Raw genomic sequence first — 17,628 nt, 5'->3', positions numbered from 1 at the left:
TTGTCAGTTTTAACATCTCATTCACATATCGTTATTAAAGACTGTCACACTTTGCACAGTTTGTTTCCACCCGAGCAAAGTGTGACAGTCTACACCCAGGTGAACTTGTTCTACGTCTGTAAGTGTCTTCAGTCTGATGGTGACAGACAGAAATATCCTGAGCAGCTGTTAAGTTGTATTCAAAGAACGAAGGGGTTTAGAGTTGTTGTGATTAACACATTTTAAGTAAAACAACAAGCGAATACAAATCGCCTGGCTAAGTTGACTAATTTTCAAAATATGCTGCATTTCTGTTTTTTTGTTTTGTTTTTATTGATTCACATAACAGGAACGATGAACATTAATACACATTTTCATAAATGTGCTGAAGTTAAGAGGCTATTTATGGCTAATTTTCACCCAGTAAAATATATATATATAGACAGATTTTGACAAAAAACATCTGATTCTGAGGGGGTCAGGTGAGAACATCTTTCTGTTTGTCTGTTTGCTTGTGACATTTTCATGCCAGTTTAAATGGCAAGACGTCACAAAGTCAGATTCTGACTGCAACTCAATTACCAAATCAATTTCTGTTCGGTAAACGTTAACGATCAGAGCTTTTTACGTCCACTCCAGAAACATTATCCTGGTTAAGAACAAGCTTGTTGTCAACAACTTTTAATCATTGTTACCTATATCTAGACACCAGGTTGAGCGAACAGATTTTACATTTTGCAAGTGTCAAAATATGCCTAAAGTAGAAAATTATTTTGACACAGAAGGTGCCATGGATAGAAGATGAACCTGGTAAGAAAATGTAGGTAAACTGACAACTTTCATTTGTGATATCTTGGGCATTTAATGCTGAAATTATTCTGTTATGAAGCTAAAAAAAAAAAAAAAGTGAGGCTTCATTAAATATGTTAAAACTACTGTACAGAAAACCCAGCTGATTCTGATTCAGGAGGAACATTTTGTTGATTTTATACAGAATGATCCAGACAACAGCACGTGATTAAAGCTCCAGTGGTTCAAAATATGGACATATAGTTTTTCTTCCCTGTGAAAATGTATGAGTTTCAAAATAAGGTTCCCTTGTAAGTCAGACCAACGCAGAAATGTGATTTCAGACATCAATTAATCACAGTTAATCATAGCTCCAATCAAACCTGAACAGCCTCCGTTTTAAAGCAATCAGCCAAAGAAACTTTAAGTCAGTTGTGTCTTTAAATAGACTGAAGGTTTAATGTTACACGTTCAGATGCATTCATATTTAATGCAGTTGCCCCTAAAAAATAAATGTAACTGTGATTAGCATCCAACATGGGTCATGTTCACTAGTTAGTTAACTCAGACCACCACAGCTGTACCAACCTATTCTGTGTAGCTTTATCTGTGGTTTCCAGATGATATCCAGCAGTCTGCGCTGAGGATCGAGCTCTCCCTCGTACTGGACGATAGTTTCTTTAAACGTTGTCCGTTTTTCTTCAGCAGCAGCAGTTTGTGTCTCGTTTATAAAATCTGCTAAATGTTGAACTGAAGACATTATTGCTTAAACTACTGAAGTGTTTCCACCCAACACGACGACACAGCCGCCTCCAAAAACTTCCACACAACAGTGAAGCTTACGCTGCTAGCGCCCTTGTTTACCTCCGCCGGTGTTCCTTTTTGAAGCTCCGACAGAAACATCGAGATAACTTTTTGTTCCGACTTGTTCATGTTTTTACATCCTCTTTTTTTTTTTTTTTTAAATAAATGAAACTTTATGTAGACTTTTTATGCAGCTTCTGTTAGGTTTACAGGAAAACTAAAATATCTAAATAAAAACAGATACTTAAATTAAAAAAATAATCAAACTATTCACAGAATAAAAATAACTAAACCTTGAGCAAAATGTCTTTATATTCCAGCTGTCAGTGTAACCAACCATATCAATTGTACCATAAAAAATCACTTTAATTTGCCTTAAAGTCCTATTAACACATCACACACAGTCAAGTCATAATACACTCTAAGATGCAATTAAGTGTTTTCATTAATAAACAAGTTTAGTATGTCCAAAAACAACTTTATTTACATCTTCTCATACAATTTCTTGTGGTATATTCATTCTGCATTCCTTATTGAAAGAACTTTTCTATCAGTCTTCAATTACAGTGACTTTCTATATGCACCTGCATCTAATGAGGCTCTTTAGGCCTGTTTATCACTCTGCCCTAAGATTTATTATTGCTGGCAGTTACAATACTCAGGTAGGATGACCTTACCTCACTTTTAGACGCTTGGTTTGGTTTATTTTTGAGGCACTGAAAGACATGGAAGTTGATCTATGATGTGTGCACTCCTCTGCCGACTATAGACACACAACATGAAACTTTTGAACTCTGCAGTTTTCATTCTGGGAAGACCACCGTGTAGAAATGAACAAGAAAAGCTCTGCTCACCGCAAAAAGTAACTTTACTGCCTGTGATAGATCTATGGGGCTCATTTGTCTTGCAGTGTGCGACAACATATTCCCCTCTCAAACTAACCCTTTACATTAAGTTCCTCTGTTACATTAGTTTGGAGAAGCAGAAATGTAAAGTAATTAGTGGCTCCCAGCACTGACAGGACACGGCCACAGCTTTGGCACTGTGTTCATTGTTGCTTAATGGGCGCAACCAAATGTACAATTGGGATTATTCAGTATTGGTTTGCAACCTGGGCAGTCAGTATTTACTTTGGGATCGAACTATTAGACTGTAAGACTACAATCTTAACTTAAATTATCACTCTTGTAAATGAGCCTGTTCAGTTTCGCCCCTGCTTTCCAGCCTTTTTCTAGCCAACACAGTGGAAGAAACATTTTTCTTAGAAACATTTTTAGCAAAGACACTTTATTTGTTCAGCACCTTTAACATAAGATAAAAATCTGTCTACTAAAAATGACTGACTACAGAAACAAAGTATTAGAGAGATAATGTACAGCACATTGATGGGGCAGCAGTTGGAGCAGTTCAAAACATACTTAAGAATCTTGAGGTTTCTAAGATTTTAGTATCAAAATAAATTCATAACAGTTGTCAGTAAATCCAACAGCAAACAGGAAAAACAGACTTGATAATTCAAAAATAATAATTCAGTGTTTTTCCATTTAGCACAATGTAAAAAATATAGGCTACAAAAACAGGAATGATGTTACAGTCCACAGTGTAACTCACAGAAATTCACATTTATCATAAGCAAAGACTTCCAATGTGTCATTTTCCAAAATACTTTGTTCTCAAGTTTGGCTCCCACGTGTGTCAGGAGTATGACTTCTCACCTGTGTGACTTCTTTTGTGAACGGTCAGATTACTACGTTGAATGAAGCTTTTCCCACATATTTCACAAAAATATGGTCTCTCGCCCGTGTGAGTTCTCATATGTGTTTTCAGTGTTGATATGACGTTAAATCGTCTCTCACAGATGTTGCAGGCATAGGGTTTCTCACCTGTGTGGGATCGTATGTGTACTTTCAATGTTGATGCATCTTTAAATAATTTCCCACAACTTTTGCAGGGGTAAGGCCTCTCACCTGTGTGCGTTCTCTTGTGGACCAACAATTTATCACTACTTCTGAATCTTTTCCCACATGTATTGCAAGCATATGGCTTCTCACCTGTGTGGATTCTGTGATGTCTCTTCATTTGATAGTTATCCTTGAAGGCTTTTCCACAAACATCACATTTTACAGACTTTTTCTCTATGTAAGTATTACCGTGACTCTTGAATATAGGAGGGTTGTCTACATTATTACTGCTGTTTCTATGATGTCTCGTCTTTGGCATCAGTGCTGCATTTCTAGCTGTTCCTGAGTCTGCATACTTGCTTCCTTGCTGATCACGGCTCTCAGCCACAGGAGAGCTGTGAGAAAGGAGCTGGTCACTGTTTGTTTCTGGTTCACTATGGTCACTTTCCTTATAAGTAGGAGTTACCATACAGATGTCAGTCTCCTGTTTTAGTACAAGCTGTTCTCGCTCCAGACTGGTGCAGAGTTCCTCTTGTTCCTCCTTAATCTGCAAACCCTCTGGGCACTCCCGGTGCACACTGGTGTAGGGTTGCTCCTGTTCCTCTTTCATTTGTGAAGGCTCTGGGTCCTCCTGGTCCAGACTGGAGTTCCTCTCCTGGTCAGCGAGAACCTTCTCATTCTTACATACATGTTTCTGTTGGGAGTCTGAAGGGACAAAAGAACACAAGTTTCTACTGTGACGAAAGTAAAACACACATCTGAGCAAATACATTTCAGTTTAAAACACAATCAGGGCCCTATAGTGCGAGCATGTCAATCAGATTTGCAAGCAAAACTTATAGTGTGAAAATAAAACGAATCATCTGCGTGCCTTGTCATTTGCTTAGGTGGAGGTGGTGGGAGACACAGGGTCATAGGTGTTTTTAGACCACAAAATCTGTCTCACAACGGCAACCAATGGCTTAGACAACACCTCCACCAGGGCAGATCTGTGGGCACAGATGTGGGTGACAAGAGGCCCAAGTGGCCATGGAGCAACAGTGGGTGAAGGGGCTCCATTATAGGGATATGATAAGTTGTTTATGAGAGGAAGCACGCTTGGGGTTTGGTCTTGCAACCAAACTTTGCATTTTCTTTGAGTATTTTTACATTTCAGTAAAATTGTCAACAGTTTTTTGTTATTCGTGTTGATGAAGTGTCTATTGCTGAAACATATTGCTGTCATTTTACTGTCCAGGCCGAGGCTCACGCTACCAGATGATGATGCCAAACACACTGCTAAAGAGTTTTGCAAAGTGAAAACTCTTGAATGGGGAAGTCAGTCCCCTAATGCTCCATTTGCTGAAGAGAAAAGTGAAAGGAGAAAGGCTCCCCTCAAGGGTGTGACCTTCCCCCTCTCCTATTTATACTTTACACTAATGACTATCAACCTATTAAATTTTCTATTGCCATGTTCCTCCTTTTGCTCCTCTCAGGGACGAACCACGAACATGGCCTCGTCTTCTAGAGCTTAATACGTGTGACAACGGAGCTGAACGTCACCAAGGCTAAGCAGATGGTTTCCACAGGAAGCCCCTGAGGTCAGACCCAGTGGTCACATGGTGAGGAGGTGGATATTGTAGATCAGTGTAAATATTTTGGTACCATCTTATGAGAACAGAACACAGTATCCATAATTAGTAAAGCACATTGACGTGAATACTTCCTCAAGAAATTGAATTCTCTTAATGCCCAAAATGCATGCTACACAACCTTACTTAATCTAGAATACACTGAGTCCACCACTTATTTGCTGGCTTCTATTCCTCTATATCAAAAACAGAAAGTGCCTCCAAACAGTGAACATGGGTTTGGTCAGATGTCATCTTTGTCTCACCAACCAGTCAAGCATTCATTTTTAAAGCCATCTGCTTCAATGAAGAAATAAAAAATATTTCTGCACTCTAAAGTTAGGCACACATAAAGCTGCAAACATTACAATGGCCGTAAATGAGGGGATTATACAAAAAAGTCCTGTCTTGCTAGTAAAAAAAAAAACAACCCTCAAATAAAATCTGCCATGGGCACTTTAATCACATGTGAATTATTTGACAAAATGAAAACTGTGGTGCTAAGAAGGGGCAAATAAAGGAAAACTTGTCTTTGAAACACTTGCACAGTATAATCACTCATACAAGTCTTCTAGTCTTCCTCTGTCCTGGACTTGGATTCAAGTTTCGTCAACATCAGATCTTCAGGTCATGCAGGTGTTTAGGCAGGACTACACATATTTACTTTGGCAGCAAGATCAATTAAGCGTCCATTTGTGGCACAAAAACATTAAAATCCTCCTGTAGTTAACAGCAGTTTATCACCAAAATATCATCAAACCGGTTGTCATTTTGACCAAGTGGTTGGAACTGCCTTTCTGTCTTTACTTCAAGTCTTCCTAAAGATTTACTTCGTCCAAAATGATACATAATCGCAGTCTTTATCCCATAAACATCACAAATACACGATCTATTGTCCTTTTACCTCAGGGGTGCCCAATCCTGGTTCTGGAGGGCCACAGTCCTGCATGTCTTAGATGTTTCCCTCTTTCAGATACACCTGATTCAAATGATCAGCTCATCATCAAGCTCTGCAGAAGCCTGATAACGACCCTGATCATTTGAATCAGGTGTGTTAGAAGAGGGAAACATCTAAGACATGCAGGATTGTGGCCCTCAACGACCAGGACTGGACACCCCTGTTTTACCTTGTCGGCGATAGTTAACGCAGCATTTGCTTTAGTTAGTTTGTTAGTTAGCCCCGTTAGCATGCTAGCAGTCGGCTGTCAGTGTGTGTGGTCTCCGTAAGCGAACAGTTACATGTCATGTTTCTAAACTCTACATTCATCTCATAGTTTAGTCAGTTTCTCTTGTATCTCGTACATTCAGACCGTCACTGTTCTACATACCTGTCGTGTGTATCGTTATCTGTGGTTTCCAGATGTTATCCAGCAGTCTGCGCTGACGATCGATCTCTTCTTCGTACTGGACGATGGTTTTTTCAAACTCTGTGAATATTTCTTCAGCAGCAGCAGTTAGTCGCTCGTTGATCAACTCTCTCAGATAGAGAACCGACGACATTATCACCTCAACTACTGTCAACACAACCACCTCGAAAAACTTCCACAAATCTGTAAAGCAGCGCTCCAACTTTATTTCTTCCGGGTGTCTTCTTCTTCTTCGTCGTCGAATAAAGTTTGCAGCAGACTGGACGCGGCGACGGCATGTTGCTGCCCCCCACTGGTCATTTGCAGAATTACATATGCACATTAAATCCTTATGTAGAGATCAAAAACTCAACTTGATTTCTGTAAATCTAACGTTGCCGGATTTCTTCTTTGTGTTTTTTGTATTAAATAACCTACCACGGCCAGATTTGAAGCTTTCAACCAATTGACCATCACCATATCCATACAGACAACAATTATTTGTAGTTCCTCTACCTTCAGTTGATATATGCAGGGTGTATATCTATCCAGATGTTATGTGTTAATATGAACTCAATATATAAATGACTTATGGTACAGCTATTATGGTTGGTTGCGCTACAGCTTGGTTGTCTGGATATTTTGCTTGAAGTTTAGTCATTTTTATTACATGAATTATTTCAGTGTTTTCACCTATCCCAACAAACAGGGATCTCAGAGGAAACTGCAGGTTCCATTTTGCTGGCTTTCATCTGTTTCGTCTTGTCACTGTAACATTGCTGTTGTTAAATATATGTACAAATCTATTTGTTTTTCATGAATTTATAATTAACATTCCAACTAGAGGTTGTCTAATAAATGATAGTTCAAGTTTGTTTTTTTTTAAATTCAAATTAATTTAATTTAATTTTTATATTTTTCTTTTCAACAGAGACAGAATGTAAAAGATCACCTGATGTTGACCTTCCGGAACTTCATATTGTGACACCGGCGGAAGTAAACATTGAAAGGGTGCTAGCAGCGTTAGCTTTACTGATGTTTGGAAGTTTTTAAAGGCGGCCGCGTTGTCTCGCAGGTAAATATTTCAGTGGTTTCGATAATAATGTCTTCAGTTCGACATTTAGGAGAGTTTACAAACGAGACACAAACTGCTGCTGCTGAAGAAAAAATCACGGAGTTTGAAAAAACCATCGTTCAGTACGAGGAAGAGATCGATCGTCAGCGCAGACTGCTGGATAACATCTGGAAACCACGGATAACGTTACACACCACAGGTATGTAGAACTGTGATGATGTTAATAAACTAAGTAATAAATACGGCTAATGTATGAACCTAGTCAGATCTCTGAGTTACAGCAACTGCAATAAACTTTAGTGTTATCTCAGTTCATAGTGTAACCAGGATGGACATTCATGATGATTAACTATTATATTTTATCCCATGTTTAGTTTATTGTTTGGCCACTATCCGTATTCAGCACGTAATTGGCATGAGTTACAGAAGGCTTTTATATATAAAATAAAGCAACTATTTCTCTTACAATTATCAGTTATTACAATAATCCAATCCCCTGGAGATGCTTTGTGCTACAGACAGCAGGTACCACAACACCTTGGTCAAGGCCAGTGGCTCTACGGTTCTGTTCCACCTTTAAGCTCAGTCCTTTTCTATTATGTGATTGTTTTCTGACTTTAGATTTTTATAAAACTTGAAGCTACTACCAGTCAGTTTCACAGCACAGCAGCTGTCTTTAACTTCTGTGTAAGGTGAGTTTTTCAGACAGCGTTGCAGTTATAAAATCAGGAGTTTCACGACAGAGCACCAGTTTGGTTAAAATGTCTTCTTACTGAGTGGGCTTTACGCCGCTGCTTCACACTAATTCTGTTGTCTGATGACAGAAACACATGAAATGGGAACAGCTGTGTTAGGAATTGTGCTGTGTTAAAATATTACATATGTGAGCACAGAGAGAAGCTGACAGATGTAAAGTGGCTCCTGTGTGTTTTCTCTTCAGGTGGTTCTGGTCTGCCATCAAAACTCCACACAGCTGTACAAACTTTGTTCTGTGACAATCTGAAGTCATTCTGTACTTTACTAAGCTGTAGATCTGTGAACACTTTAACATTTAACCTAGTTGGACTGTGCTGATTTCGCCATTGTAGCACTGTGGCCAAAAATGACTGAAGTCATAACGAAACAATTATTGGGTGTCCTTAACAAATTTCAGTTGTTTGTTAACCATGTACTGGAAATACCCACTGTGTATCTGCTGCTTTACATCTGCACCATGACTGTGCAAACTGAGTGCCTGCGTGCTCTCCTGTCTCCTAATGCATTTGTCTTAAGAAATGGTAAGTCTACTAATATCTTCAGTTTAACCTACTCAGCCATTGCTGAGTTGCTTAATTAGCAGGTGAACAGTATAAACAGTGTGATTGTCTTGTCACTATCACCTTAATTTATCAAATGTTATCACAAAACGCTTTACAAAGATGGACCTGGACTCCGCTGTTGTTACAGCAATGTAGCCAAAGCACATTAAAGTCCCTGAAACTGCAGTAACATCCTGGTACTTCTCTCACATATCGAAAGAGACGTACTTTATACAACAGAAACACTTGTTTACATCACCATTTTCCTCAGAGGGGATTAGTGGTTATGCTGTGGCTGTGCTAGCCCCACTGTTTAAAAACAACAACTATAATAATCCTAAATAATCCTTACCTTGACAGACAGATATGGGCAGTGGTGGAGGAATCCCTCACATGCTTCTGTAAAAGCACTAATAACAATGCTGAAATTCCTGCATTGAAAATGTTATCCAAAGTAAAAGTATGTCAGTATGATCAGAAAAATATTCCATGGTATTAAAAGGAAAACTGCTTAATGCAGAAAGACGTCTCCAGTGACTGTTAAAGTATAGCGAGCATGTTATATCACTGGGTAAGTAGTACTCAGGCATTTATGTACAAGCAGGATTTTACCGTTGAACTGTCTGTCCCTCAAAGAATTTAAATCAGTAAGCAGAATTGTTAAAATACAAACAATACTGAAGCCTACATGTTGCACCATATCCCAGTGTTACAGAGTGATTGTTCTCCTCCCTCATAAACAATCTTAACTAAATGCAGACAGCAGCGTTGTGTTAAAGCCTTTCTCTTGACCAAATTACAGAGACACCAAACCGACAACAGCAAAGGTTTGTTTTGTTCTGTCATCAGTTCAAGTCATGGAAAGACTGTTAGTCAGCAACGGCTTGTTGACCTGCTGTTTTAGCCGACAACAGCAGCGTCAGTACAGACTAAGAGCAGGATGCTGCTGCCTGAATGTTTTGTACACTGAGCTTTGCTAATAGAAGTGTCAGAACTATGTGTTATTTGCTCATGCTGCTAGTAGTTTTAACTTGTATGCATGTACTCAATTGCAGATGGCCACGACTGACCTTTTTCTTCTGTTCCTTTGTCCTTCTAGACCATCCACAGCACCATATCTGTAAAGAGGAGGAGGTTCTCGCTGACCAGCAACTCTGTAACCAGGAAAGGAACTACAGTCTGGGCCCCATGGATCCAGAGTCTCCACAGATTAAAGAAGAACAGGAGGAACTCTGCATCAGTTTTAACCAAGAAGACCCAGAGCATTCACAGATTAAAGAGGAACAAGAGGAACTCTGCCCCAGTCTAGAGCAGGAAGACAAGGAGCCTCTGTGGATTAAAGAGGAACAGGAGGAATTTTGCACCAGTCTGCAGCCGGAAAACCAAGAGCCTCCATGGATTAAAGAAGAACAGGAGGAAAGCTGGACCAGTCCAGAGCCGGAGGACCTACAACATCAGATTAAAGAGGAACAGGAGGAATTCTGTACCGGTCAGGAGGGAGAGCTGCTTGTAGTGAAGCTGGAGGCTGATACCTTCATGGTGGCTCCTAATGAGGAGAGTGATCTCAGTGAACCAGAACCAAACAGTGACCAGCTCCCTTCTTACATCTATCCTGTAGGGGAGAGCCCAGATGAAGAAGGAAGCAAGCATGTAGACAATTTTCCCATGCCAGAGAGTCGCTGTGATACTGTTACAGGTGAAAAGAAAGTAAAATGTGATATTTGTGGAAAAGGGTTTAAGGATAGTTATCAAATGAAGAATCATCACAGAGTTCATACAGGTGAAAAACCCTACGCTTGTGAAATATGTGGTAAGAATTTCGGTCGGAGTCGAAGTTTGTTGCACCACATGAGGACTCATTCAGGTGAGAAGCGGTATTCTTGTGAAACTTGTGGGAAAAGTTTCCGCCTAAGTTCTAATTTGCTGTGCCACAGGAGAACTCACACAGGCGAGAAGCGGTATTCCTGTGAAACATGCGGGAAAAGTTTCCGTCAACGAGGTCATTTGCTGTGTCACATGAGAACTCACACGGGTGAGAAGCGGTATTCGTGCACTGCTTGTGGGAAAGGTTTCAGTCAGAGTGGTAATTTGTTGCTCCACATGAGAACCCACACGGGGGAGAAGCCGTATTCTTGTGAAACATGTGGGAGAAGTTTCAGTCGAAGCGATAATTTGACGGTCCACATGAGAACTCACACAGGTGAGAAGCCTTACCTCTGTCACACCTGCGGGGACCGATTTACTCACACATCAATACTGAAAAGTCACATGAGAAAGCACACTGGTGAGAAACCTTAACTCCATAACACCTGTGGCGGGGAGAGATTTGCTATCAGACCTTAAAAAACTTGCAGCAGTCCACGCAGGTGACAAGCCGTATTGCAAAACATCTAAGAGATGTTTCAGTCGAACTGATAATTTGGCTGTCCAGATGAGAACTTGCGTGGCTGAGAAGCTGTAGTGCTGACACATGCTTGGGGGAAAATAGAACAACATTCTCTCCATCTTTGTTGGTAAAATAAATAACGTATGAGCCAATATGACAAGAATGTTTGTTTGAATTCAGAAATATCTGTTCTTAGGTTTTTGTACTTTTGGTCATTTCATTTTGTGTATCAACTTTACAATATTACACAGGTATATATGAGACTGTAATTCATTTAGACTCAGTTGAGAGCTGTAATTTCTGATGTACATATACATTAAGCTATCTGTATGTAAAAATAAAAGATCTCCTCTTTGACTAACTGCTAAAAAAAAAAAATGCTGTTTCTAGTTAAAGCGAGAATCAAAAGTTAACTCACTGTCTCTGCTGGTGTCATGTTGTTCCCCCTCTGTGTCCACTAGCCCTGCCCCACTGATAACAGTGAACTGGATGTGAGTTCAGAGCAAAGCCTGCCCCCGAGGTGTTGTGCTCGTGCCTCTGCAGTTGTAAGGACAGCTTTGAAGTTCAAACGTACTTTCGTTTGTGACTGTTTCTGTGGAAAGTTCTATTGTGTAAGTGAAAGGAGATTTTGTTGTTTTTAATATTTTAAGAATAACAGGGAATGAACTAAACATGTGTTGTTGCAATGTTTTGCGTTGTTGTTACCACAATAAATTGCTATTTTCATCAGTAAGTCTTTCACGCCGCAATATCGTCTCTGGTGCTTTCTAAGGAAATGTAATGTATTATAATGTCATTGTAGAAATAAAAGTTTGATGCTTCGATTTGAGGGGAAATGGAGACTTAATTACATAAATGGAATTTTATAATCTCACTGTTTGATTGTTTTCAAAACAACATGTCTGTGTCAATTCTCAGTCCTCCAGGATGTGGTAAGTGTTCCAGTAGAAGGAAACTGAACTTCTTTTTGGTTTATGAAAACATTTCCTCTCATCCAAGAGATGGCACAACACAGGACAGCCAGTTCCTCAGGACAACACTCAGCAGTGCACGTGCATCTGAAACATAAGGGACACTTTGAAGACGACAATGACCACAGTCTGGACAGAGAAGATGGATGCATTGAGAGAGGAGTGAAGGGAACCATCTCTAAACAGAAGAAGTAGCAGACAGCACTGCCGTTCAGTCATACAAACTCCTGACATCCATCCCCAGGCAGTTTTATCTCTGTTCACACACATCACAATAAATACCTCCTCATCAGTCAGAAGTGAGGAACCTTCTGGGATGAAGGTGAAACATCTTCAAAAACCTCATAAAGTCCAGTTGTTTTCTACTGAAGCACTTCGGATCACAATGCCTTGTTACTGTTCATACAAGTTTTTACCATCTCTGTGCTCCCCAGCAAAGTCATTGAGATAGAACTCGAGTATATCTGATGATCACAAAGTGTGTAGCTTCAGCCGCAGTTTAACCATTACGCTACTTGTCTGCTACACATCCATGTTACAATACATTCTAAAATGTAATATACGATTTTTCTTAATGGACAAGTTTAGTATGTACTTCACACTGTCACCATGACTTGTATTCAAACACATTTATAATCATCACAGTATCATTATAATTACAAAAATACTATACAAATACTATAATACTATACATTGTGGTTACAGTGAAGAAATGCAAAAAATGTATTTAGTCAAAATATTAAAGATCAATCAGCAACCAAACCAAACTCACATCAGCAAAAACAGATGGTCAGGATTTGTGCTTGTACAGAACATAAGGAGCAAACAAAGACAAGAAGCTGGAATTAGACAGGCCCATTTATAACAGGGATGGTCAAGGTAAGAGTGCAGACATGCAGCCTGATACCCTACTCATTGCCAAAGTAAACACAGACCAGTCTTTAAACTGGTAAAGTATAATATAGTAAATGTAACTTTTAAAATACTCAGATTACACATACCTCCAATTTGGAGAGAAAAAAAAATAGTGTGTATTTTAGAACTTCGATGCAATCTGGACCATCTACAGACATTTACTTAGTTCCTTGTTACTCCTGTAAATACGTCTGTTCAATTAAAGCATGTAATAACTGTTTGTGGAAGCAGCAACTATCTGCAGCAGGGATGAAGAGCATGACTCTTGTGTGCCGTAATTATTGCTCTACAAAGTTTTCTGGTAATAATAAACACATGAGATCAGAAAAGCAACAGCACTGATCATTGTTTATTTATATGGCACCTTTTGCAACAGCATGTTGTGTATCTTCTATATTTTGTTAGTGTTGTCGCTAAAATAATGCCAAGTTGATCACAAAATGCACAGAAACATAAAAGGAAACAACAAATTCTAAACAGTTGGTTGGGCGCACTTAAATGGTTTCTCATCTTCAAGTTCAGTTCACAAACTATGTCACACTGACACAAAGTCAATCAAATTATGGTCATTTCATTGTTATTAGTTGTTCTTTTTTTCATTTAAACACCTGCACACTTTGAGGCAGATGTTACCGTCTTTGTATACAGTTACCATGGTTACATATTGGAAAAGGCTCATCATTATTATTACATATTATATCTAAGCTGCCCTCTGTCAAGCAGCATCTTTGCAGTTAGTTGGCAACTAGTTTGTAGGGGAGAAAAAGTGGAATAAACAATGATCCCATCATTTTGCCTTTTCAATATAACTCCAACATACTGTGTGCATATATGTATGTACTAGAAGAGTTATGGCTTATTAATTGGAATATTCACTCTTTAAAAATCAGCATTGGTCCTAGACATCCAGTGTCAGTTTGGCTTTATGTCACATGTTGGTACCTTGGTTTAGTAATCTGTCTCCTCAGCTCACGGATGATCTGAACACACCGTCACATTACATGGATCACTCTGTGCATGAAAACACAACTTGTTAATCTCATGAACTTGGAATTGGATGAGGATCCTCACACGTGCACAGGACACAGTAGGCCGGATTTTAAATATGTGCACATTTTAATTTGGAAAGTTGCGAAGATTTTCACCATGTTTCATTCAAATAAAACCAACAGCAACAGTCTGGTGAGATGCTTCATGGCTTAGCCTGGCTACGGTGGCTAAGCTAACCACTGCCATGTCAGCAGAGCTGGGGTGTAGAGAAGCAAGCTACTTCTCGAAGCTCCAAACACCACAAATACATATCATGCCGTCTCTTGAGGCGTGTTGCTGCCCTCCACAGGGCCTTTGGAGAATTCTTTTACATGAGTTAAATTTTATTGTAGAGTCTGATAAGATTAATTAACTTTTGTTTGACCAAATGGCACCAACAAACATTTAACTTCAACATTAAAACACCTCTTGTGTTTTATTATGTTACAGCAATCAATTAATCCATCAGCTTGAATAAGCAGCATTGAAAGAAATATCCTTCCTCTCAATGTTCTTTGATAATAATACGTTTCTTTCACCTTTTACAACACCATATCGCACATCTTCCATATTTTCTCAGTCACCTTTAAAGCCTGAAACAATAAAAATTGATTTAAAAATATAATGTTGTTGAAGCAACGCAAACTCAACAGTAAGGAAAGACTCCAGTTGGCAGGGAGTGATAGAGGGTTTCTTAGCTTCCACTTTCAGTCAGAATTCACAGTCCACGTCTGACTGAGGCAGTAAGAAGAAGACACAGTTCAGAGTTATAAACCAGAATATGACATGAAGTGACATAGAATATTCTCGTGACGTTGTATCCACGTTATTTATAAATAAGGTTTTGGTAAGCACAAAAAATGATGGAAGTGAGAGGAGAAAAAGGAGTTTGTGTCAAACCTTAAGGAGCTGCTTATTTACAACATAAGAGATGCAGATAAAATGTTTACACCAGTGAAGATTTTTATTGTGACGTTTTCCTCAAGCTGCTTCATTTGACACTTATTTTTAAAGGTCACATTTCACAGACTTTTTACCTTTGTGCTATCAAAAAGTTCAGACTGTGCCAATAATAAGCAAAAACTGTGTCGCATTTATATTTGCCCACCATCCCCATCAAAGTAGTCTCCCTGTGCAGCAATGCAGCGCTCCCAGCGCTCCTGCCACATCTGAAACGCTCTCTGGAAGTCCCGTTTTTTAAGTGTTTCAAGCACCACCTGTGACACGTGCTGAATCTCCTCCACTGTGTCACAATGATGACATTTCAACTTGAATTTCATTTTGGGAAAGAGAAAGAAGTCACAGGGAGATAAATCTGGCGAGTACGGCGGGTGGGGAACGACGATCGTGTTGGTGTTGGCAAACAACTCCTGCGTTTCCAAAGCACTGTGAGCCGGAGTGTCTTCATGGTGGAGCACCCAGTTGCCATCGCGCCACAGTTTAGGTCGCTTCTGGTGAATGCTCTCCCTCAGATGCTTCAGGACGCTACAGTAGAACTCTGTGGTGACAGTCTGACCCTGTGGGACGAACTCATGGTGCACAACGCCATGAATGTCGAAGAACACCACCACCATGATTTTTGTCGCACTCTTGACCTGTCGCGCCTTCTTTGGTCTTGGAGACTGCTGTTTGGTTTCTGTGTGGTAGTCGTAGACCCAAATCTCCTCACCAGTGATGATCCTCGACATGAAGGTTGGGTCATCCTGAGCCTGCTGACGGAGATCATCACACACTTTGACACGCTGCTGTTTCTGCTCAGGAGTCAGGAGCCTGGGCACGAACTTTGCAGCAACACGGTGCAGATTCAAATTGGACGTTAGGATTGCCTGAACTGTTCCAAAAGACATGTTGACCATGTGAGCAATTTCCTTGATGGTGAGCCGACGATCCTGACGCACGATTTCTTCAATTTCTTGAACATTTTCAGGGGTTGTACTCGTAGAGGGTCGCCCTGGCCTGTCGTCGTCATCTAGTGAAGTTCTGCCCATCTTGAAACGTGAATGCCACACGAAACATCTGGACCGACTCATTGCTTCCTTGCCGTAGGCTTTCTGAAGTATCTTGAGCGTCTCTTTTGCCGACATCCCGAGTTTGACACAACATTGTATCTTTGCTCTCTGCTCAAGTTTGATGTCCAGGTCACCAATGGGCACCTGCAAGTGGTCACATAAATGAAAATCACTGCTTTGATCACACTTTGGACAGTGACTCTCTGAGAAGTTGTCTGAATTGTTACTGTGATGTTTTCTCTTTGGTCTCAACACTGCATTTATAGTTGGTCCTGAGCTTACATGGTTGCTTCCGTCCTGATGTGGGCTTTCAGCTACAGGAGAGTTGTGGGAGAGGAGCTGCTCACTGTTTGGTTCTGGTTCACTTTGGTCACTTTCCTCATAAGCAGGAGTTACTGTTAACGTATCAGTCTCCTGTTTTAGTACAAGCTGCTCTTTCTCCTGACTGGTGCAAAGTTCCTCCTGTTCCTCTTTGATTTGTGGAGGCCCCAGCTCCTCCTGGTCAAAACTGATGATGAGTTCCTCCTGTTCTTCTTTAATCTCTGGAGGTTCTGGGTCCCCCTGGTCTGGACTGGAGCTCCTCTCCTGGTAACAGGGCTGCTGGTCAGCGAGAACCTCCTCCTCCTTACAGACATGTTGCTCTGGGATGTCTGAAAGGACAAAGGGACACAAGAAAAAGTTTACTAACTAAAGGTTGCTATACAAAAATGAACATCCATGCAAAAATATTCTAATTTAAAACATTAGCAGGGATTTACACACATGAAGGTAAAATCTGAACTGTGCAAATGTGATCAATGATTTGGGGGTACCAAGCAAGTCAAACCAGCTGTTGTTCATCAACAGTAATTCTACACTTAAAAGCAGCGTTTAGTTTGAGAGAAAGTGAAAAACATCTTGATGGAAAAACTGACTTTGACACAGAAACACTGCCAAAGAGGAAACACCTTTGTCTAAATCCACACCACAAATTCTTCTCCTAAAGCAAAACAGGCTGAGATAAACGTTATTATGCTTTTTTCTTTTGTTTGCCAACGGGTTCTACTCATTGATCAAAGTTTTGCTCCTCATTAGTCAGTGTTTCAATTTGTCTCAGAAGTCTCTGTCTTCTTCTCTTTCAACTTCAACAGAGGCAGCTAAAAACAAATAAGGTGGCAGTGCTTTCAGATTAAGTTATTTATCATTTTAGTAAATTCCATTAGTTGAACAGTCAACGTAACGAGGTTTCAAAGTATCGACAGTAAATAAGTAAATTCAATTAAGTATTCAGATCAGGAAAAAAAACCCTGAAAATTGCCCTCTGATTTCTAAGGCTGTCAATTAATTCCCAGACTGCATGCGGTTCACAGTGCAAGCATGAAACAAGCTCAAAGCCTTCTTCTCATTCGTTTGCTTTTTATCAGCTCACATTTTATTTTAACATTTTTACAGGAACCCTGTAGTTCAGTCAGTCCCCCTGCTGTCATATACACACTGTGCAATTAATGCAGAATGTTTCCACTTTTAAAAACATTTC

At 39.9% G+C, this 17,628-nt stretch overlaps 4 protein-coding genes across 6 annotated transcripts in view; 1 reads left to right on the top strand and 3 right to left on the bottom strand.

The window, feature by feature from the left end:
* LOC103367689 (zinc finger protein 664-like) overlaps positions 1–10,068 on the bottom strand; it is a 13,138-nt gene extending 3,070 nt beyond the window's left edge. Inside the window, exon 1 of one of the 2 annotated variants that reach the window (XM_008295802.1) lies at positions 10,051–10,068. In XM_008295802.1, the coding sequence (XP_008294024.1) occupies positions 10,051–10,068 (18 nt within the window). Of the gene's footprint in view, positions 1–1,356; positions 1,583–10,050 lie in introns of those variants that run through there. The other variant, XM_008295801.1, reaches the window with a different exon arrangement.
* On the bottom strand, positions 2,034–6,661 carry LOC103367690 (zinc finger protein 568-like). The gene is made up of 2 exons (XM_008295804.1): positions 6,412–6,661; positions 2,034–4,178 (listed from the first exon to the last, which is right to left on the bottom strand). Exons 1-2 carry the CDS (start codon positions 6,581–6,583, stop codon positions 3,268–3,270), a joined length of 1,083 nt encoding a protein of 360 aa, XP_008294026.1. The 5' UTR covers positions 6,584–6,661; the 3' UTR covers positions 2,034–3,267.
* Positions 7,452–12,012, top strand: LOC103367691 (zinc finger protein 391-like). Its single transcript, XM_008295805.1, is given in 2 exon segments — positions 7,452–7,703; positions 9,902–12,012. Coding segments are annotated over 2 exon segments (1,416 nt in total). The 5' UTR covers positions 7,452–7,531; the 3' UTR covers positions 11,146–12,012.
* Positions 12,013–14,507: 2,495 nt separating this feature from the next.
* Positions 14,508–17,628, bottom strand: part of LOC103367692 (histone-lysine N-methyltransferase SETMAR-like) — a 10,429-nt gene continuing 7,308 nt past the window's right edge. The window contains exons 2-3 of one of the 2 annotated variants that reach the window (XM_008295807.1): positions 16,395–16,762; positions 14,508–16,256 (exon numbers count right to left, since the gene is read on the bottom strand). In XM_008295807.1, coding sequence (XP_008294029.1) covers positions 15,198–16,256; positions 16,395–16,762 — 1,427 coding nt within the window. In that variant the 3' untranslated portion in view covers positions 14,508–15,197. Of the gene's footprint in view, positions 16,763–17,628 lie in introns of both variants that reach the window. The other variant, XM_008295806.1, reaches the window with a different exon arrangement.

This window comes from Stegastes partitus, unplaced genomic scaffold (assembly GCF_000690725.1).
Source record: "Stegastes partitus isolate 25-593 unplaced genomic scaffold, Stegastes_partitus-1.0.2 Scaffold1078, whole genome shotgun sequence".
Taxonomy (NCBI): domain Eukaryota; kingdom Metazoa; phylum Chordata; class Actinopteri; family Pomacentridae; genus Stegastes; species Stegastes partitus.
Note: the sequence above shows the minus strand (reverse complement) of the source record. Positions and strands in the feature narration are given on the sequence as shown.

What these genes read in the sequence shown, in the direction of transcription:
- LOC103367690 (XM_008295804.1), bottom strand. Translation starts at nt 6,583, where the DNA reads ATGTCGTCGGTTCTCTATCTGAGAGAGTTGATCAACGAGCGACTAACT. An exon ending in GATAACGATACACACGACAG is followed by an intron (nt 4,179 to 6,411) that starts GTATGTAGAACA and finishes TTGTCCCTTCAG; the next exon opens with ACTCCCAACAGAAACATGTA.